The sequence below is a fragment of the Oncorhynchus mykiss genome, chromosome 25 (genome assembly GCF_013265735.2).
Source record: "Oncorhynchus mykiss isolate Arlee chromosome 25, USDA_OmykA_1.1, whole genome shotgun sequence".
In the NCBI taxonomy this organism is placed as follows: domain Eukaryota; kingdom Metazoa; phylum Chordata; class Actinopteri; order Salmoniformes; family Salmonidae; genus Oncorhynchus; species Oncorhynchus mykiss.
Window position 1 is genome coordinate 35,565,482 of NC_048589.1, and position 22,500 is coordinate 35,587,981.

The 22,500-nt window shown below is 47.3% G+C and overlaps 1 protein-coding gene across 4 annotated transcripts in view; it reads left to right on the forward strand.

Annotated features, from left to right (window-relative positions):
- The window catches only part of LOC110504234 (pleckstrin homology domain-containing family H member 1), a 71,905-nt gene that overhangs the window by 25,685 nt on the left and 23,720 nt on the right, over positions 1 to 22,500 (forward strand). For 3 of the 4 annotated variants that reach the window (XM_036962700.1, XM_036962703.1, XM_036962701.1), the window contains exons 8-27: positions 1,880 to 2,266; positions 2,431 to 2,640; positions 2,799 to 2,877; positions 3,211 to 3,296; positions 3,415 to 3,562; positions 3,701 to 3,840; positions 4,082 to 4,192; positions 4,587 to 4,673; positions 6,139 to 6,300; positions 8,535 to 8,615; positions 8,772 to 8,951; positions 9,576 to 9,687; positions 10,246 to 10,358; positions 18,308 to 18,484; positions 20,121 to 20,218; positions 20,413 to 20,590; positions 21,488 to 21,643; positions 21,792 to 21,889; positions 21,983 to 22,124; positions 22,437 to 22,500. The exon at positions 22,437 to 22,500 is cut by the window's right edge and continues 82 nt beyond it. In XM_036962700.1, coding sequence (XP_036818595.1) covers positions 1,880 to 2,266; positions 2,431 to 2,640; positions 2,799 to 2,877; positions 3,211 to 3,296; positions 3,415 to 3,562; positions 3,701 to 3,840; positions 4,082 to 4,192; positions 4,587 to 4,673; positions 6,139 to 6,300; positions 8,535 to 8,615; positions 8,772 to 8,951; positions 9,576 to 9,687; positions 10,246 to 10,358; positions 18,308 to 18,484; positions 20,121 to 20,218; positions 20,413 to 20,590; positions 21,488 to 21,643; positions 21,792 to 21,889; positions 21,983 to 22,124; positions 22,437 to 22,500 — 2,809 coding nt within the window. The remainder of the gene's footprint in view (positions 1 to 1,879; positions 2,267 to 2,430; positions 2,641 to 2,798; positions 2,878 to 3,210; positions 3,297 to 3,414; positions 3,563 to 3,700; positions 3,841 to 4,081; positions 4,193 to 4,586; positions 4,674 to 6,138; positions 6,301 to 8,534; positions 8,616 to 8,771; positions 8,952 to 9,575; positions 9,688 to 10,245; positions 10,359 to 18,307; positions 18,485 to 20,120; positions 20,219 to 20,412; positions 20,591 to 21,487; positions 21,644 to 21,791; positions 21,890 to 21,982; positions 22,125 to 22,436) is intronic. The other variant, XM_036962702.1, reaches the window with a different exon arrangement.

Sequence of the window (22,500 nt, forward strand, 5' to 3'; positions counted from 1 at the left end):
GAAACAAAGAACTTCTGAAACTCGTCAGTCTATTCTTATTCTGAGAAATGAAGGCTATTCCATGTGAGAAATTGCCAAGAAACTGAAGATCTCATACAACGCTGTGTTCTACTCCCTACACAGAACAGCGCAAACTGGTTCTAACCAGAATAGAAAGAGGAGTGTGAGGCCACAGTGCACAACTGAGCAAGAGGACAAGTACATTAGAGTGTCTAGTTTGAGAAACAGACGCCTCACAAGTCCTCAACTGGCAGCTTCATTAAATGGTACCCGCAAAACACCAGTCTCAACGTCAACAGTGAAGAGGCAACTCTGGGATGCTGGCCTTCTCGGCAGAGTTGCAAACAAAAAGCCATATCTCAGACTGACCAATAAAAATAAAATATTAAGATTGGCAAAAGAACACAGACACGAGACAGAGGAAATCTGCCTAGAAGGTGATCAACGCTGCTAAGGGTTCTTCTAACTCTTACGCCATCAAGAAGAGGATGAGTTGGAGAGAGTCGCCAAGTCCAACCGTTAAAGTTTGCTTTATAGAAGCAGAAAAACAAGAATAAATTTGAACTTTCTAACCACTGGAGGCCAGGACCAAGCACTAGGTAGCGCTACTCCCAGAGATCACTCCTCGGACGAGCTCAACAGCAGGTTCCGCTCCCAACGTCTCCACTCTTCCTCCTCTTCCTCTTCCTCCTCCTCATCTTCCTCTGCCTATGAAACAAAAAAGGCAAATCTAAAATTTGGACTCATCAGACCAAAGGACAGATTTCCACCGGTCTAATGTCCATTGCTCGTGTTTCTTGTCCCAAACAAGTTTCAAATCAAAATCAAATCAAATCAAACTTTATTTGTCACGTGCCGAATATAACACGTGAGGACTTTACCGTGAAATCCTTACTTACAAGCCCTTAATCAACAGTGAAGTTCAAGAAGTGTTTAGAAAATATTTACCAAGTAGACTAAAATAAAAAGTAATAATAAAAAGTAACACAATAAGAATTACAATAACGAGGCTACATACAGGGGGCACCGGTAGCGAGTCAGTGTGTGGGGGTACAGGCTAGTTGAGGTCATTTGTACATGTAGGTGGGGGTGAAGTGACTATGCATAGGCAATAAACAGCGAGTAGCAGCAGTGTACAAGTGGGGGGGTCAATGTAAATTGTCCGGTGTCGATTTTATTAATTGTTCAGCAGTCTTATGGCTTATTCCCTGTATCAGAATCCCTGTAGCGCTGTCTTAGGCGTCTCATAGTACAGATATTGCAATTTATTGCCCTGGACACATCTGCAGTCCTCAAGCCTCCTTGCAGCATGCCTAAGGCACGTTCACGCAGATGAGCAGGGACCCTGGGCATCTTTCTTTTGGTGTTTTTCAGAGTCAGTATAAAGGCCTCTTTAGTGTCCTCAGTTTTCATAACTGTGACCTTAATTGCCTACCGTCTGTAAGCTGTTAGTGTCTTAACGATCGTTCCACAGGTACATGTTCATTAATTGTTTATGGTTCACTGAACAAGCATGGGAAACAGAGTTTAAACCCTTTACAATGAAGATCAGTGAAGTTATTTGGATTTTTACAAATGATCTTTGAAAGACAGGGTCCTGAAAAAGGGACGTTTCTTTTTTTGCTGAGTTTATATATATATATATATATTAATGTGGCCCTCTACACCTGTAATTATGGTACTCTCTCTCCATTCCTTGTATTTGTACACAAGCCGTACAATTATTTTTACTGTTTGACTGTGTCAATGTGTGATGGCTGCTCTGGAGCGTGATGTTATCAGTCAGTAAACTTAGTTGAACTTGAACCTCATCAATCAATCAGCCAATCAATCAAATGTCAATCAATAATGTAATCTATCTTTGTTTGTGAACTAACAGGTGCGGACCCCTCTGACCCCACGTGACAGCATCCAGCTGCTGAAGAAACACTACAGTCAGCCCCAGCCTGGAGGTGTGGACCGGCTACACCACCTCAACGTCCCCAGTCAGCCCCAGCCTGGAGGTGTGGACCGGCTGCACCACCTCAACGTCCCCAGTCAGCCCCAGCCTGGAGGTGTGGACCGGCTGCACCACCTCAACGTCCCCAGTCAGCCCCAGCCTGGAGGTGTGGACCGGCTGCACCACCTCAACGTCCCCAGTCAGCCCCAGCCTGGAGGTGTGGACCGGCTACACCACCTCAACGTCCCCAGTCAGCCCCAGCCTGGAGGTGTGGACCGGCTGCACCACCTCAACGTCCCCATAGACATGACTGCTTCCAGCACCCAGGTAAAGGGGTGAGCATGCTCACCTCTATCCTGTGGTGTAGAAACAGTGAGAGTGTGCTTCAAGTCAACAGTCGGTCACATAACAACGATAAAAAGGTACCCGTCTGCACTCAGTTGATGTAGTTGAAGTAAATGCTTCTTTTCTTTCATCTTTGCACCCTGCAGAGCCTTACGTCTCACTCCACCTGCAGTCACTTCCTGGTGGAGACAGATATAGATGACGGGCTGCCTGACAGTATGGAGGGAGTGGTAGAGGTGGCAGAGGGTCCTCCCCAGGAAGGAGTGTCGTTTGTTGGGTTGGCTGAGGGTCTGGAACTGCTGGATCCGGAGGTTCTGAAACCCCCCACCCCGCCTCTGCACCGCTTCCCCTCCTGGGTAAGACAGAGAGAGAGAGAGAGAGCTGGTGGAGTGCTCTTTGCCGTAGTCTCATATCTGTGTATGTGTGTGTTCCTGTTGTTGTGAGCAGTCAAAGTAATGTTATAAAACACACATACACACACTCATGCTTACACAATGATCTACGTGCTCTACAGGAGAGCCGTATCTATGCTGTGGCCAAGTCAGGGATGACAGTATCGGAGATGACCACAGGAGCCAGAAGTCCTGGTCCAGGTGAGTTGCCTACCATGCTGATGTTGGATTGGACTGTCTGGAGGAATCTCAATTGCAGTTCCTTGTTTCCTCACGAGGAATCAATCCCTCTGTGTCTGTGGTGGAACATTATGGGGCCTGTCAGTACTCCTTTTGATGTCTTCCTATCTGAGGGGGCTAAGTAACACCTGTGCAGGTGTGATCTGGGAAGCTTTAAGGAGCTCTTTAAAGAGATGTGTTAGAGCAGAACCCTGCTTTTTAATCTGCTGTGATGAAAGGATAGGACCTACACACAGTAAGACAGACTATAATTATAAATCTCGCTGCATCCGAAACATCTCGTGTTTTCTGCAGGAAGACCACAGTACCCTGCCGCAGGACCATTCACTCACCTGATTTACAAGAACATCACTGTACCCGTGTATACCACACTGAAAGGGGTAAGTACCGTACTCTACAGCAGCTCTAACTGTGTCCAACTGACAATTACATATCCACTCCCTATGGACTGTGGTATGTGCTGAGGAATATCTAAACGTGTCATCTGTCTGTCTGCAGAAAGCCACTCAGATCAGCAGTGTGCCCCTGCATGATGATGACTCTGGTTCGGAGGATGACAGTGGCTCTCTGGCCAGCCTCAGGACCTCCACCCTGGGCCCAGAAAGGAAGGGCAGCACCCCCGGGAGCCCCCGTGCCGTCAAGAGGGGTGAGAGCGTTTACTTTACTTCAATTCATTTTTTTTGCTCATTTTAAAAAGTACAATATAACATATAACACAAGGTACGCGCAAATAAGACCTGAATGACCTGTTCCTATTTGGACTTCTGACCTTTGATCCCTCCAGGTGTGTCCATGTCATCCATTAGCTCTGAAAGTGACTACGCCATTCCTCCTGACGCCTACTCCCTGGAATCTGACTACTCTGAGCCAGAACACAAAGTCCAGAGAACATCTTCATACTCCTGCGAGAGCCTGCGAGAGCCTGTGAGTGACCATTTACAGTGCGATATGGTGCAGTACAGTACCATGCACTAGCCACAATATAATATAAGATACAAGGATCCCTTCTACTTCACTGTAGATTCACTAGGACTATTCAGCTGTACTGAGCAGCTGTAAAGGACAACGTGAAAATAAACTATCCAAGCCCGCAAAGTATGGTTGAGGTTGGCACGACAGTGAAAATGGTAAGTAAGTCATGTGCTGTGTGTGTCCCCATGTACAGGAGATGCTGGAGAAGTCAGGCTACCTGCTGAAGATGGGCAGTCAGGTTAAAGCCTGGAAGAGACGCTGGTTCATCCTGAGGAATGGAGAGATCTTCTACTACAAGTCTCCGGTGAGTCTCCACGAGTCGTCACTGTCGTCTTGATCACTGTCTTCTCTGACAGAATTATTACAGTGGCAGGAAATTACCACCCTGGGCTTTATACCTGTTCAGAAAACACACTCCATGTGGCAGTATGCACCCTTTCAGTTTGTTTACCAACTCATAGAAGTAGTAGAAGAAGAAAATGGACTACTTCAAAATGGAGATGGGCTCAATGGCGCTGCCCGTGCTCTCACAGATGCCATCATGGGACCAGGATCTATCTAAGTCTACGGCTGAATCAGTACAACTGGGGTTGGTTGGAAAACGCACAGGAGGGTATTTCTCCAGGAACACGGTTGGAGAGCCATGGTTTATTCTGTAATGCCTACTCCTTCCTATGGTCTTTGTCCTGGTCTTTCAGAGCGATGTGATACGGAAGCCTCAGGGTCAGATGGAGCTGAACTCTTCCTGTCGTATCGCCCGTGGAGAAGGAGCACAGACCTTCCAGGTGAGTGACAGTGATGACCAGTGGAGGCTGCTGAGGGGAAGACGGCTCATAATAATGGCTGGAATGGAGTCAAACACATCAAACATGTGGTTTCTATGTGCTTGATAACGACTCCATTCAGGCCATTATTATGAACCGTCCTCCCCTCAGCAGCCTCCACTGGGGAAGAGGGGTTTAATCTACTGTTACTGCTAGTTCAGCCACTTTCACCCCCAGAAGTCAATTGAGTTAGGTAGTTTGTTAGCACACGCAACATTTGGTTGTGGGTTCTGGGATTACCAGTACACACACACTCGCACACACACATGCACACATATCCTGCCCTCCCATCCCTAGCACCAAACTGGGTAAAAAAGAGAGATTGTCAGGTATGGAATGTTGTCTTCTGCAGCTGATACTCATCTCTACTAACCTGGGGATGCTATCGCTGCCCACTCAGAGTGTGTGTGTGTTCTTGCATACGTGCATGTGTCTGTCCCTACCTGCCTGTCTTTACAGGCATGTATTCACCCTGCATTTCTGTTCTCCTGTTCTAATCTTCTCCTGTTCTAATCTTCTCCTGTTCTAATCTTCTCCTGTTCTAATATTCTCCTGCTCTAATATTCTCCTGCTTTAATCTTCTCCTGTTCTAAACTTCTCCTGTTCTAATCTTCTCCTGTTCTAATCTTCTCCTGTTCTAATCTTCTCCTGCTCTAATCTTCTCCTGTTCTAATCTTCTCCTGTTCTAATCTTCTCCTGTTCTAATCTTCTCCTGTTCTAATCTTCTCCTGTTCTAATCTTCTCCTGCTCTAATCTTCTCCTGTTCTAATCTTCTCCTGTTCTAATCTTCTCCTGTTCTAATCTTCTCCTGTTCTAATCTTCTCCTGCTCTAATCTTCTCCTGTTCTAATCTTCTCCTGTTGTAATCTTCTCCTGTTCTAATCTTCTCCTGTTCTAATCTTCTCCTGTTCTAATATTCTCCTGCTCTAATCTTCTCCTGTTCTAATCTTCTCCTGTTCTAATCTTCTCCTGTTGTAATCTTCTCCTGTTCTAATCTTCTCCTGTTCTAATATTCTCCTGTTCTAATCTTCTCCTGTTCTAATCTTCTCCTGCTCTAATCTTCTCCTGCTCTAATCTTCTCCTGTTCTAATCTTCTCCTGTTGTAATCTTCTCCTGTTCTAATCTTCTCCTGTTCTAATATTCTCCTGTTCTAATCTTCTCCTGTTCTAATCTTCTCCTGTTCTAATCTCCTGTTCTAATATTCTCCTGTTCTAATCTTCTCCTGTTCTAATATTCTCCTGTTCTAATATTCTCCTGTTCTAATCTTCTCCTGTTCTAATCTTCTCCTGCTCTAATCTTCTCCTGTTCTAATCTTCTCCTGTTGTAATCTTCTCCTGTTCTAATCTTCTCCTGTTCTAATCTTCTCCTGTTCTAATCTTCTCCTGCTCTAATCTTCTCCTGTTCTAATCTTCTCCTGCTCTAATCAGTTGATAACAGAGAAGAAGACATTCTTCCTGACGGCTGACTCTCCCAACATCTTGGAGGAGTGGATCAGAGTTCTACAGAACATCTTCAAAGTCCAAGCCAGCAGCCCCATCGCCATGGAGACCACCACCGCCAAACCTACCGTGAGGGGCTGGCTCACTAAGGTCAGGGGTCACTGACTCACTAAGGTCAGGGGTCACTGGACTGGGCCTAAGAGATGAGGGTCATGGAGATGAGAAACAGACAACATGTTTAGGGTGATTGGCCTTAGCAAGACGAGGTACAGAAGTGCTTATCTTGATCACATAATGATTGAGATGGGACAAGGAAATCCCAGCCGGCCAAACCCTCCCCTAACCTGGACGAAGCTCGGCCAATTGGATCTCCCAGCTGTGACACAGCCTGGGATCGAACCCGGGTCTGTAGTGGCGCCTCAAGTACAGCAATGCAGTGCCTTAGACCGCTGCGCCAGGCCCCCAAAACACAGTTTTAATGGAAACTTTTAACTTGCCTATTTAATGGAAGGACAACTCTTATTACAAAGGCAATACAAAAATACAGCTATTCTCACCCAATATCTATTATATCAACAATATGTTTCTTATTAGGACACCGTAAAGTTTAAACTAGCCATTCTTCCCACTGTAAGAAAAAGTGACTGTCTCAGATTGGCGGAAGGCTTTCACTTCAGGCAGATTCTTGGACAGCTAATTCACGATGTGACACGGCTAGAATTAGGACCCCTTATTGATCAGGGGATGATGATGTTTGAGTGATAGCCCCCCTTCTCTACAGAGGTGTGTCTGTCAGTATGGTTGAGACTGGGGCTAGGAGACCCCTAGATCACAGAGGTGTGTCTGTCAGTATGGTGGAGACTGGGGCTAGGAGACCCCTAGATCACAGAGGTGTGTCTGTCAGTATGGTGGAGACTGGGGCTAGGAGACCCCTAGATCACAGAGCTGTGTCTGTCAGTATGGTTGAGACTGGGGCTAGGAGACCCCTAGATCACAGAGCTGTGTCTGTCAGTATGGTTGAGACTGGGGCTAGGAGACCCCTTGATCGCAGAGGTGTGTCTGTCAGTATGGTTGAGACTGGGGCTAGGAGACCCCTAGATCACAGAGGTGTGTCTGTCAGTATGGTGGAGACTGGGGCTAGGAGACCCCTAGATCACAGAGGTGTGTCTGTCAGTATGTTTAAGACTGGGGCTAGGAGACCCCTAGATCACAGAGGTGTGTCTGTCAGTATGGTTGAGACTGGGGCTAGGAGACCCCTAGATCACAGAGGTGTGTCTGTCAGTATGGTGGAGACTGGGGCTAGGAGACCCCTAGATCACAGAGGTGTGTCTGTCAGTATGTTTAAGACTGGGGCTAGGAGACCCCTAGATCACAGAGGTGTGTCTGTCAGTATGGTTGAGACTGGGGCTAGGAGACCCCTAGATCACAGAGGTGTGTCTGTCAGTATGGTGGAGACTGGGGCTAGGAGCCCCCTAGATCACAGAGGTGTGTCTGTCAGTATGGTTGAGACTGGGGCTAGGAGACCCCTAGATCACAGAAGTGTGTCTGTCAGTATGGTTGAGACTGGGGCTAGGAGACCCCTAGATCACAGAGGTGTGTCTGTCAGTATGTTTAAGACTGGGGCTAGGAGACCCCTAGATCACAGAGGTGTGTCTGTCAGTATGGTTGAGACTGGGGCTAGGAGACCCCTAGATCACAGAGGTGTGTCTGTCAGTATGGTTGAGACTGGGGCTAGGAGACCCCTAGATCACAGAAGTGTGTCTGTCAGTATGGTTGAGACTGGGGCTAGGAGACCCCTAGATCACAGAGGTGTGTCTGTCAGTATGTTTAAGACTGGGGCTAGGAGACCCCTAGATCACAGAGGTGTGTCTGTCAGTATGGTTGAGACTGGGGCTAGGAGACCCCTAGATCACAGAGGTGTGTCTGTCAGTATGGTTGAGACTGGGGCTAGGAGACCCCTAGATCACAGAGGTGTGTGATGACTGACTGACAGTTCAACTATCTGTAAAGAGGCTTCGATCTCTACACTATAACGTTATGCATCTCAGAACTCTGGAGTGATGGAGTTGGTTCACTACCTCTCTCTCTGCATATTTGACCTTCGACCCTGATGAAGAGATGTACAGCCAGGATTATGAGTCATGAGATGAAGCCAGTAGTCCACACACATCCACTCTCTACTGCAGCCTGCTGTTCAAATTAGAAATATTATATACAGTCTGAGTGGTATTGAATCTATAAACCTCACACATTCTCCTCTGTCTCTCTCTATCTCTTTCACGCACTCTCTCTCACTCTCTCTCTCTCTTCTCTGTCTCTCTTCTCTGTCTCTCGCTCTCCCTCTCTCTCTTCTCTTTCTCTCACACTCTGTCTCTCTCCTCCAGGTGAAGCATGGCCACTCTAAGCTGGTATGGTGCTCTCTGGTCAGCAAGGTCTTCTATTATTACAGGAACCAGGATGACAAGGTTAAAATTCCTCCTAAATTTACCCTCATTATGTCAGTGTCATTACTGTTGACAGTCTATATCTGTAGTATAACTGAATATCATTATATTATATTCACACACTCTAACTGTGTGTGTGTGTGTGTGTGTATACTGTATGCGTTTGTCACCTCTCAGCTCCCCCTAGGCCAGCTGCGGATGCGTGAGGCGGTGGTGGAGGAGGTGGACAGGTCATGTGACTCTGACGAGGACTACGAGGCCGGTGGGCGTGGCTTCTTGTCATCTCACTGTACCCTAGTGGTCCACCCCAGAGAGCAAAGCCCCACCTATCTGCTCATAGGGACCAAGCAAGAGAAGGTACAGCACCCCTAAACTACACTACCCATATACCCCCTCACTGCAAGACAAGGTACAGCACCCCTAAACTACACTACCCATATACCCCCTCACTGCAAGACAAGGTACAGCACCCCTAAACTACACTACCCATATACCCCCTCACTGCAAGACAAGGTACAGCACCCTTAAACTACACTACCCATATACCCCCTCACTGCAAGACAAGGTACAGCACCCCTAAACTACAATACCCATATACCCCCTCACTGCAAGACAAGGTACAGCACCCCTAAACTACACTACCCATATACCCCCTCACTGCAAGACAAGGTACAGCACCCCTAAACTACACTACCCATATACCCACTCACTGCAAGGGAAGGTACATCACTCTAAAACTACACTACCCATACACCCCTTCACCTACTTGCTCATAGGTACCAAGCAAGAGAAGGTACAGTACTCTAAAACTAAACTACCCATAACCCCCCCACCCCACCCCACCTACCTGCTCATAGGCACCAAGTGAATGTACAGCACTCTAAAAATACACTTATTCAAACACCCATCATTTCCCATAATTGTAAGTTACAACCCACAGACTTACCTGTTTCCATTATCTCCTCCATCCTTTCTGTACAGGACACCTGGTTGTACCACCTGACAGTCGCGGCAGGCAGCAGTGCCAGCTTCAAGGTGGGCACAGAGTACGAGCAGCTGGTCGGGAACCTCTTAGACGTAGAGGGAGATCCAGGTAAGTCATCTAATCATTCAACTCAGTCTGTCTGTCAACACCACAGACAAGTACACTACTTGAGAAGGTTAATGTCTAGCAATGCCTTGAAGATAGACTAGTGGTTAACAGACTGGTGCTATACTGTATCACATAAGGTTTCAGATTCAGTCAGTAGCTCTTTCATGTTACATTAACCAGGACAGACTACTGAAATATCTTGATCCAGTCTGCAATCTGCAGTTAGTGTTAATGACTGTGCTCAAGTAAGTCTGTTTCTGGTCAATCTGTGTGTGTGTGTCTGTCTGTGTGTCTGTGTGTCTGTCTGTCTGTCTGTCTGTGTGTCTGTCTGTCTGTCTGTCTGTCTGTCTGTCTGTCTGTCTGTCTGTCTGTCTGTCTGTCTGTCTGTCTGTGTGTCTGTCTGTTTGCCTGCCTGTCTGTCTGTCTGTCTGTCTGTCTGTCTGTCTGTCTGTCTGTCTGTCTGTCTGTCTGTCTGTCTGTCTGTGTGTCTGTCTGCCTGCCTGTCTGTCTGTCTGTCTGTCTGTCTGTCTGTCTGTCTGTCTATCTGTCTTCTCTCAGACTCTGCGTTGTGGAGGAGTGAGTCTCTTTGTTTCTGTAAAGATGGCCTGCGCTCCCCTCTCACCACTCTACCCTCTGAAGCTCTGCAGACTGAAGCCCTCAAACTCTTCAAGGTCGGTCCCTTCATTACTTACTCTTCCTTTGTATTTCTTCAAATCCCTGTGTCTTTCTCTTCTCCTGTCTGCTGATCTGACGGAGACCCCCAGCCTGTCTGTCTGTTAGGGGCTTCCCCTTCTCTGTCCATCACCCCCCTCTCCTCTTGGATATGCTCCATGCCCCTCCACCCTACCGCCACTCACAGATCAAAGCCTCGGAGGCTCATTAGAAGTGTGGAAGACAGGGGCAGGTAGTGGGACAGGGAGAGGGACAGGGATAGGGACAGGGATAGGGACTGGGACAGGGAATGGGACAGGGATAGGGAGTGGGACAGGGAGAGGGACAGGGATAGGGACTGGGACAGGGATAGGGACTGGGACAGGGATAGGGACAGGGAGTGGGACAGGGATAGGGAGTGGGACAGGGATAGGGACAGGGATAGGGAGTGGGACAGGGAGTGGGACAGGGATAGGGAATGGGACAGGGATAGGGAGTGGGACAGGGACAGGGAGTGGGACAGGGATAGGGACAGGGATAGGGACTGGGACAGGGATACGGACAGGGAGTGGGACAGGGATACGGACAGGGAGTGGGACAGGGATACGGACAGGGAGTGGGACAGACAGGGATGGGATTGGGAGTGAGACAGACAGGGATAAGGAGTGGGATAGGGAGTGAGACAGACAGGGATGGGATTGGGTGTGAGACAGACAGGGATGGGATAGGGACTGGGACAGGGATAGGGACAGGGAGTGGGACAGGGATAGGGAGTGGGACAGGGATAGGGAGTGGGACAGGGACAGGGAGTGGGACAGGGATAGGGAGTGGGACAGGGATAGGGAGTGGGACAGGGACAGGGAGTGGGACAGGGATAGGGACAGGGATAGGGACTGGGACAGGGATACGGAAAGGGAGTGGGACAGGGATACGGACAGGGAGTGGGACAGGGATACGGACAGGGAGTGGGACAGACAGGGATGGGATTGGGAGTGAGACAGACAGGGATAAGGAGTGGGATAGGGAGTGAGACAGACAGGGATGGGATTGGGAGTGAGACAGACAGGGATGGGATTGGGAGTGAGACAGACAGGGACAGCGAGTGAGACAGACAGGGATGGGATGGGTAGTGAGACAGACAGGGACGGGGACAGGGAGTGAGACAAAGACAGGGATGGAATGGGGAGTGAGACAGACAGGAATGGGATGGGGAGTGAGACAGAACGACAGGGACAGGGACATGGAGTGAGACAGACAGGGACGGGGACATGGAGTGAGACAAAGACAGGGATGGGATGGGGAGTGAGACAGACAGGGATGGGATGGGGAGTGTGACAGACAGGGATGGGATGGGGTGTGAGACAGACAGGGATGGGATGGAGAGTGTGAAAGACAGAGATGGGGAGTGAGACAGACAGGGATGGGACGGAGAGTGTGAAAGACAAGGATGGGGAGTGAGACAGACAGGGATGGGATGGAGAGTGTGAAAGACAGGGATGGGGAGTGAGACAGACAGGGACGGGGACAGGGAGTGAGACAAAAACAGGGACGGGTCATGGAGTGAGACAGACAGGGATGGGATGGGGAGTGAGACAGACAGGGACAAGGACATGGAGTGAGACAGACAGGGATGGGATGGGGAGTGAGACAGACAGGGACGGGGACATGGAGTGAGACGAAGACAGGGATGGGATGGGGAGTGAGACAGATAGGGATGGGATGGGGAGTGAGACAGACAGGGACGGGGACATGGAGTGAGACGAAGACAGGGATTGGATGGGGAGTGAGACAGACAGGGATGGGATGGCGAGTGAGACAGACAGGGATTGGATGGGGAGTGAGACAGACAAGGACGGGGACAGGGAGTGAGACAGACACGGATGGGATGGGGAGTGAGACAGACAGGGACGGGGACATGGAGTGAGACAAAGACAGGGATGGGATGGGGAGTGAGACAGACAGGGATTGGATGGGGAGTGAGACAGACAGGGATGGGATGGGGAGTGAGACAGACAGGGATGGGATGGGGAGTGAGACAGACAGGGATGGGATGGGGAGTGAGACAGACAGGGATGGGATGGGGAGTGAGACAGACAGGGATTGGACAGGGAGTGAGACAGACAGGGATGGGATGGGGAGTGAGACAGACAGGGACGGGGACATGGAGTGAGACAGACAGGGATGGGATGGGGAGTGAGACAGACAGGGACGGGGACATGGAGTGAGACAGACGGGGATGGGATGGGGAGTGAGACAGACAGGGACGGGGACAGGGAGTGAGACAGACAGGGACATATAGTCCCTGATGTGACAGGGCTGTGTTAGTGAGATGTCATGACACAGTATTGATACAGAGCCTTAATCCTACTAACATTTTCCTGTTCCCGTCAAGCAGTGACAGACTAGTTTTCCTCCTGACTTGGATGAACCTGTTAAACTTGGAATGTGTTTCCAAGTAGGAAACACATTGAAGTTTGTGCATGCTGGGCCGGGCCGCCCATTAGTTAGGATTAGGTGGCTGCCTATGACAGCAGATTGACATGGGTGGCGTTTTCCCAGCCAAACTGACCGACACATGAATCAACACAAAAAAAACTCACATCATTCTGCCCAAGAACAATGACCATTTCTCTAAACCAGTGGCATATGGGCTTTTTAGGTGAGCGCCAATGGCACCTTTTGATAGGCAGTGCCTACTTTGTCAAAGGCAGGGGCGCAAAATATCAATCTTGTCCATTCCCAGTGTGCCTCTCCAGGGTTCTGTTGGAGAGGTGCATCTCTGCAGCGCTCCACCAACGTTCTGTCAAAAAAATGGTCTAACATAAATCATATAGGTATAGGATATGGTAGAAAGAGTATGTGGCCTTTTCTGTAGCCGACAGGCTGGAGATATAATGTAATGACAATGTAATGAGACAGACACTTTTTACATCATGCAGGTTTCTCCGATCACATAGCCTAACCTAAATGGTGCCCAATAAAGAAGCTGCCATGTTAAAAAACAACATGTCCTAAAAACAGGACAGGTCAAAGTCAAATGGACCATATGGAATGGACAATCAAGCTGCTCACAACCGCTGTCCGTTTCCTGTTTCCTGTTTAATTAACAAACAATAGTCATTCCACATAACATTCAAATCAAATTTTATTGGTCACATACACATGGTTAGCAGATGTTAATGCGAATGTAGCGAAATGCTTGTGCTTCTAGTTCCGACAATGCATTAATATCTAACAAGTAATCTGACAATTCCACAACAACGGCTGCATTCCACTGTGGCTGACACTGTAGGATCCACCCCAGTAAGCACAGGCCGACGGCGACGTCATTTGGATGTCTTTTTTGGTCCTGTATTGCTTTTAATCTTTTTAAATGAATATCTTATTAACACTTTGTTCTAGCTAGCTATTTGTGTAGGTAGCTATCAAGTAAACCCAATGCTACTAGTTATTTTGGACATGCGTACGGGTTTGAAAAGAATGTGAATTAAGACTACTGTGAATAGTGTCTTAATAATAAATGAGTCTTTTTGCACCAGGTATGGTTGTTAAACATTTGCCAGATGTAAGTTGTAAGCCTTGATTTCCACGTCCACAGATGTAAATCTTAACCAATCATAGACATATATTTTAGGTAAAGATTTTGTTCGGTCTGGACCGGTCTTGATTTAATTCAAACATCGACGTCTATAAATTATGTATTTTTGGACCTTCATTCAGAACTGAAAATTAACTTAATTTCAACATTCGGGTAAAATATGTATTTTCAACGTCATTTTGCTTACGGGGACTATTCTAGTTTTGCGGGGTTATATGAGGAGGGCGGCAGAATGGCCAGGTCCGGACTTTCATTACTATAGCTCTGTTTGAGGGGTGGTCTACAATACGAACATAATTTACTTTATGTTAATAATCTTACCTTTTATTATACCTCATGGTTGTTGTATTGTCAAGAACAAACATGTAAGTAAACATTTAGTTGGACGGTTTATGCCATGTGTATCCCGTAAATACGACTAATACAACTTGGAACTCTATCTCTATGTATGTTGGCCTCCACCTTCTGGTTGTAAACAGGTATAACACTGACATGGCTTGAGCTCGTTAAAGACTGATTGACTACATTGAGCTCGTTAAAGACTGATTGACTACATTGAGCTCGTTAAAGATTGATTGACTACATTGAGCTCGTTAAAGATTGATTGACTACATTGAGCTCGTTAAAGATTGATTGACTACATTGAGCTCGTTAAAGATTGATTGACTACATTGAGCTCGTTAAAGACTGATTGACTACATTGAGCTCGTTAAAGATTGATTGACTACATTGAGCTCGTTAAAGATTGATTGACTACATTGAGCTCGTTAAAGACTGATTGACTACATTGAGCTCGTTAAAGATTGATTGACTACATTGAGCTTGTTAAAGATTGATTAACTACATTGAGCTCGTTAAAGATTGATTGACTACATTGAGCTCGTTAAAGACTGATTGACTACATTGAGCTCGTTAAAGATTGATTGACTACATTGAGCTCGTTAAAGATTGATTGACTACATTGAGCTCGTTAAAGACTGATTGACTACATTGAGCTCGTTAAAGATTGATTGACTACATTGAGCTCGTTAAAGATTGATTGACTACATTGAGCTCGTTAAAGACTGATTGACTACATTGAGCTCGTTAAAGATTGATTGACTACATTGAGCTCGTTAAAGATTGATTGACTACATTGAGCTCGTTAAAGATTGATTGACTACATTGAGCTCGTTAAAGACTGATTGACTACATTGAGCTCGTTAAAGATTGATTGACTACATTGAGCTCGTTAAAGATTGATTGACTACATTGAGCTCGTTAAAGATTGATTGACTACATTGAGCTCGTTAAAGACTGATTGACTACATTGAGCTCGTTAAAGATTGATTGACTACATTGAGCTCGTTAAAGATTGATTGACTACATTGAGCTCGTTAAAGACTGATTGACTACATTGAGCTCGTTAAAGATTGATTGACTACATTGAGCTCGTTAAAGATTGATTGACTACATTGAGCTCGTTAAAGATTGATTGACTACATTGAGCTCGTTAAAGACTGATTGACTACATTGAGCTCGTTAAAGATTGATTGACTACATTGAGCTCGTTAAAGACTGATTGACTACATTGAGCTCCTTAAAGACTGATTGACTACATTGCACTCTGACTGCACAGAGCCACTGATCTACAAATCAACCTTCAAATACATCAAATACATCCGAAATAACAACTCATTATATTAATTTATTTAATTAAAGCGCTTTTCTCACACCCAAAAGTGATCAAGACTAGTGATTATGGGATCAAGACTAGTGATTATGTGATCAAGACGAGTGATTATGTGATCAAGACTAGATTAGTGATTATGTGACCAAGACTAGTGATTATGTGATCAAGACTAGACTAGTGATCATGTGATCAAGACTAGACTAGTGATTATGTGATCAAGACTAGTGATTATGTGATCAAGACTAGTGGTGATGTGATCAAGACTTGTGATCGTGTGATCAAGACTAGTGATTATGTGATCAAGACTAGACTAGTGATTATGTGATCAAGACTAGACTAGTGATTATGTGATCAAGACTAGTGATTATATGATCAAGTGATTACAGTGATTACTCTGTATGTGATCAAGACCAGTGATCATGTGATCAAGACTAGTGATCATGTGATCAAGACTAGTGATTGTGTGATCAAGACTAGTGATTATGTGATCAGGACTAGTGATTATGTGATCAGGACTAGTGATTATGTGATCAAGACTAGTGATTATGTGATCAAGACTAGTGATCATGTGATCAAGACTAGTGATCATGTGATCAAGACTGGTGATCATGTGATCAAGACTAGTGATCATGTGATCAAGACTAGTGATCATGTGATCAAGACTAGTGATCAGCCCCTTGCTTAAACTGATCCCCATGAACATGCTGCTTCTATTGTTTCTCAACATATATCACGATCATTGCAGGTAGCAGATGTTCTGAAAAAGCTGCAAAACCTGGACCCGTACAAGTCAGCTGGGCTTGACAATCTGGACCCTCTATTTCTGAAACTATCCGCCACCATTGTCACAACCCCTATTACCAGCCTGTTCAACCTCTCTTTCATATCGTCTGAGATCCCCAAGGATTGGAAAGCTGCCGCAGTCATCCCCCTCTTCAAAGGGGGAGACACCCTGGACCCAAACTGTTACAGACCTATATCCATCCTGCCCTGCCTATCTAAGGTCTTTGAAAGCCAAGTCAACAAACAGGTCACTGACCATCTCGAATCCCACCGTACCTTCTCTGCTGTGCAATCTGGTTTCCGAGCCGGTCACGGGTGCACCTCAGCCACGCTCAAGGTACTAAACGATATCATAACCGCCATCGATAAAAGACAGTACTGTGCAGCCGTCTTCATCGACCTGGCCAAGGCTTTCGACTCTGTCAATCACCATATTCTTATCGGCAGACTCAGTAGCCCTGGTTTTTCTAATGACTGCCTTGCCTGGTTCACCAACTACTTTGCAGACAGAGTTCAGTGTGTCAAATCGGAGAGCATGTTGTCCGGTCCTCTGGCAGTCTCTATGGGGGTGCCACAGGGTTCAATTCTCGGGCCGACTCTTTTCTCTGTATATATCAATGATGTTGCTCTTGCTGCGGGCGATTCCCTGATCCACCTCTATGCAGACGACACCATTCTGTATACTTCCGGCCCTTCCTTGGACACTGTGCTATCTAACCTCCAAACGAGCTTCAACGCCATACAACACTCCTTCCGTGGCCTCCAACTGCTCTTAAACGCTAGTAAAACCAAATGATTTTCAACCGTTCGCTGCCTGCACCCGCACGCCTGACTAGCATCACCACCCTGGATGGTTCCGACCTAGAATATGTGGACATCTATAAGTACCTACGTGTCTGGCTAGACTGTAAACTCTCCTTCCAGCCTCATATCAAACATCTCCAATCTAAAATCAAATCTAGAGTCTGCTTTCTATTCCGCAACAAAGCCTCCTTCACTCACGCCGCCCAACTTACCCTAGTAAAACTGACTATCCTACCGATCCTCGACTTCGGCGATGTCATCTACAAAATTGCTTCCAATTCTCTACTCAGCAAACTGGATGCAGTTTATCACAGTGCCATCCGTTTTGTTACTAAAGCACCTTACACCACCCACCACTGCGACCTGTACGCTCTAGTCGGCTGGCCCTCGCTACATATTCGTCGCCAGACCCACTGGCTCCAGGTCATCTACAAGTCCATGCTAGGTAAAGCTCCGCCTTATCTTAGTTCACTGGTCACGATGGCAACACCCACCCGTAGCACGCGCTCCAGCAGGTGTATCTCATTGATCATCCCTAAAGCCAACACCTCATTTGGCCGCCTTTCGTTCCAGTTCTCTGCTGCCTGTGACTGGAACGAATTGCAAAAATCGCTGAAGTTGGAGACTTTTATCTCCCTCACCAACTTCAAACATCTGCTATCTGAGCAGCTAACCGATCGCTGCAGCTGTACATAGTCTATAGGTAAATAGCCCACCCAATTTACCTACCTCATCCCCATACTGTTTATATTTATTTACTTTTCTGCTCTTTTGCACACCAGTATATCTACCTGTACATGACCATCTGATCATTTATCACTCCAGTGTTAATCTGCTAAATTGTAATTATTCGCCTACCTCCTCATGCCTTTTGCACACAATGTATATAGACTCTCTTTTTTTTTCTACTGTGTTATTGACTTGTTAATTGTTCACTCCATGTGTAACTCTGTGTTGTCAGTTCACACTGCTATGCTTTATCTTGGCCAGGTCGCAGTTGTAAATGAGAACTTGTTCTCAACTAGCCTACCTGGTTAAATAAAGGTGAAATAAAAAAATAAAACAATAAATAACAGGTAAAACCTTCCCTCTTTCATCCTTCCTTTCTTCAGTCCTGTCAGCTGTTCATCAACGTACTGGTGGAGTCTCCCTCCATTGACTACCACATGTCCCTGGCCCAGAATGCATTGCAGGTGTGTCTGACGCACCCAGAGCTCCAGAACGAGATGTACTGTCAGCTGATTAAACAGACCAACCGCCGCACACCACACAACTCCTCCCTCACTCAGGTACGTTACACACCACACAACTCCTCCCTCACTCAGGTACGTTACACACCACACAACTCCTCCCTCACTCAGGTACGTTACACACCTCAACTCCTCCCTCACTCAGGTACGTTACACACCACACAACTCCTCCCTCACTCAGGTACGTTACACACCTCAACTCCTCCCTCACTCAGGTAAGTTACACAACTCACAACTCCTCCCTCACTCAGGTACGTTACACACCACACAACTCCTCCCTCACTCAGGTACGTTACACACCTCACAACTCCTCCCTCACTCAGGTACGTTACACACCACACAACTCCTCCCTCACTCAGGTACGTTACACACCGCAATTCCTCCCTCACTCAGGTACGTTACACACCACACAACTCCTCCCTCACTCAGGTACGTTACACACCACACAACTCCTCCCTCACTCAGGTACGTTACACACCAGACAACTCCTCCCTCACTCAGGTACGTTACACACCACACAACTCCTCCCTCACTCAGGTACGTTACACACCTCAACTCCTCCCTCACTCAGGTATGTTACACACCCCAACTCCTCCCTGACTCAGGTACGTTACACACCACACAACTCCTCCCTCACTCAGGTACGTTACACACCACACAACTCCTCCCTCACTCAGGTACGTTACACACCTCAACTCTTCCCTCACTCAGGTACGTTACACACCTCAACTCCTCCCTCACTCAGGTATGTTACACACCCCAACTCCTCCCTGACTCAGGTACGTTACACACCACACAACTCCTCCCTCACTCAGGTACGTTACACACCACACAACTCCTCCCTCACTCAGGTACGTTACACACCCCAACTCCTCCCTGACTCAGGTACGTTACACACCACACAACTCCTCCCTCACTCAGGTACGTTACACACCACACAACTCCTCCCTCACTCAGGTACGTTACACACCTCAACTCTTCCCTCACTCAAGTACATTACACACCTCAACTCCTCCCTCACTCAGGTATGTTACACACCTCAAGTCCTCCCTCACTCAGCTACATTACACACCTCAACTCCTCCATCACTCAGGTATGTTACACACCTCAACTCCTCCCTCACTCAGGTATGTTACACACCTCAACACCCTCCCTCACTCAGGTACATTACACAACTCAATTCCTCCCTCACTCAGGTACGTTACACACCTCAACTCCTCCCTCACTCAGGTACGTTACACACCTCAACTCCTCCCTCACTCAGGTACATTACACACCTCAACTCCTCCCTCACTCAGGTACATTACACACCTCAACTCCTCCCTCACTCATGTCCGTATAAGCCTGGCCCTGAAGCTGAAATTACCCCCTAGTCCCTACCTCCTAGTCCCTACCACCTAGTCCCTACCCCCAAGTCGTTACCCCCTAAGCACTTGTGGAGATCTGAGAGGATTCAATAGGTATGAGTAATATGACTACAATAACAGCTGGTCTTTCAGAAGCAAGGAGGGAGGTTCAACGTTATTGTTTATTCCTCCCACTTATCACTTTGTATCTAGGGATGTTGTGTTACCTGTCATAGTTCGTTTTTTTCTCAGGTATTGTTTACATTGTAGTGATCTGCCTGTCTGTCTGTCTGTCTGTCTGTCTGCCTGTCTGTCTGTCCTCTCCTCAGTGCTGGCAGCTGTTGGCTGTGTGTGTGGCTCTCTTTCTGCCTCAGCAACACTTCCTGTGGTACCTCAGACAGTATCTGCAGCGTCATGCAGACCCCAGGTACACACACACCATCCTGACTTTCCTGAGCAGAAAACATCAAACCTTCACAATGATGACCCCCCCCCCCCCCCCCCCCTCTCTCTCTCTCTCTTTCTCTCTGTCTGTCTGTCCGGCTGTCTCTCGCTCTCTCTCTCTCTGTATCTCTCTCACACACTCTGTCTCTCTGCATCTCTCTGTCTCCATGTGTGTAGGAGTGAGGTGGGGAAGTATGCTGTGTACTGTCAGAGGTCTGTAGAGCGTACCCTGCAGAATGGAGAGAGAGAGGCAAAACCATCACGTATGGAGGTCCTGTCTATCCTGCTGAGGAACCCTTACCACCACTCACTACCCTTCAGCATCCCTGTCCACTTTATGAACATCACCTACCAGGTAACACACATGTACGCACACATTCACCTACCAGCTAACACAGACACACACCTACCAGGTAACCCACACACACTCACCTACCAGGTAATACAGACACACTAACCTACCAGGTAACACAGACATACACCTACAAGATAACACAGACACACTTACCTATGAAGAAACACAGACACACTAACCTACCAGGTAACGCAGACACACTCACCTACCAGGTAACACAGACACACTCACCTACCAGGTAACACAGACACACCTACCCGGTAACCCAGCAAACTCACCTACCAGGTAACACAGACACTCACCTACCAGGTAACACAGACACACTAACCTACCAGGTAACACAGACACACTAACTTACCAAGTAACACAGACACACCTACCAGGCAACACAGACACACCTACCAGGTAACCCACACACACTCACCTACCAGGTAACACAGACACACTAACCTACCAGGTAACACAGGCACTCACCTACCAGGTAACACAGACACACTAACCTACCAGGTAACACAGACACACTAATCTACCAGGTAACCCACACCCACTAACCTACCAATTAACACAGACACACACCTACCAGGTAACACAGACACATTTCAGTAATACTTTTTCAGTGAGCCCTCCTGTCCAGTCCTGTCTCCTAGGTGGTGGGGTTCAATAGTTCCTCCACCCACACACCCACACAATCACACATCCGCATGCACACAAACACACACACACATACCCACACAATCACACATCCGCATGCACACAAACACACACACACACACCCACACAATCACACATCCGCATGCACACAAACACACACACAACCACAGAGTCACACACATTCACACACACTTGTCATTCATGCCATGTCTCAGTGACCCCCATCCCGTCCTACCTGTCCTTTAGGTGGTAGGCTTCGATGGCTCCACCACAGTAGACGAGTTCCTGAGCACCCTGACCCAGAGGGTGGGCATGAGGAAACCACACCTGTCAGGCTTCGCTCTCTTCACTGACGACCCCTCAGCGAGAGACCTGGAGCACTGCCTGCAGCCCAGCGTCAAAGTACGTGTGGACCAACACTCGCTCATGACTGTAGCTGGCCATGGATTGCAGCACACACAACCTCACGTGTTAGTGAATAATTAGGGAATAATGTACGAGGGACCAGGGTCTGCCTGTTAACTGACTGACCTCTCACCCCTGCCAACAGATCTGTGATGTCATCTCCAAGTGGGAACAGGCCCTGAAAGAACTGCATCCTGGGAAATACGAGGGCACACGCATCGTCCGTCTGATGTACAAGAGCAGGTAGGATTGACCTTGTTTTAGTTGACTCCATCCATAGAGATGAAGACCAGCTGCTGACATCATGCGTTGACCAGTGTGACGTCTGTTGTGTAGGTTGTGTTTCCGGGCCCAGGCTAAAGGAGAGACAGAGCGTGAGCGCCTCCTGCTGACCTACCAGGTGAATGACGAGGTCCACCAGGGACACTTCCCTGTCAACAAGGAGCTGGCTCTGGAGGTGGCTGCTCTCATGGCACAGGTGGGCAGTGGTTTTGGAGAGGAGAGGGGCATTATGGGTACGGTAGTACATGGTGCTGGAGGGATGGAGGGGACTGACGGGGACAGTATGAGGGGTACAGGTGTGTGTGTCTTGGGTTATGCTGTGTGAACAGCAGATGATATACCTGCATGTTAAGGTTTGTTTGTGACCACAATGGTCTTTCACCTTGTTGTGTAATTTTCTATTGTTTTGTTTTTGCACACGTGTGTTTTTAAAATGGTCAGACAAAAATAACTACAAATAGAAAAATGTATAATAAAACAAATAGTTAAAATGACCCTCTCTCCCCAGGTGGAGTATGGGGATCTGGACCGTCCAGCCCCCTCCTGTGCTAGCTGCAGCTCTCCTCAGCCCA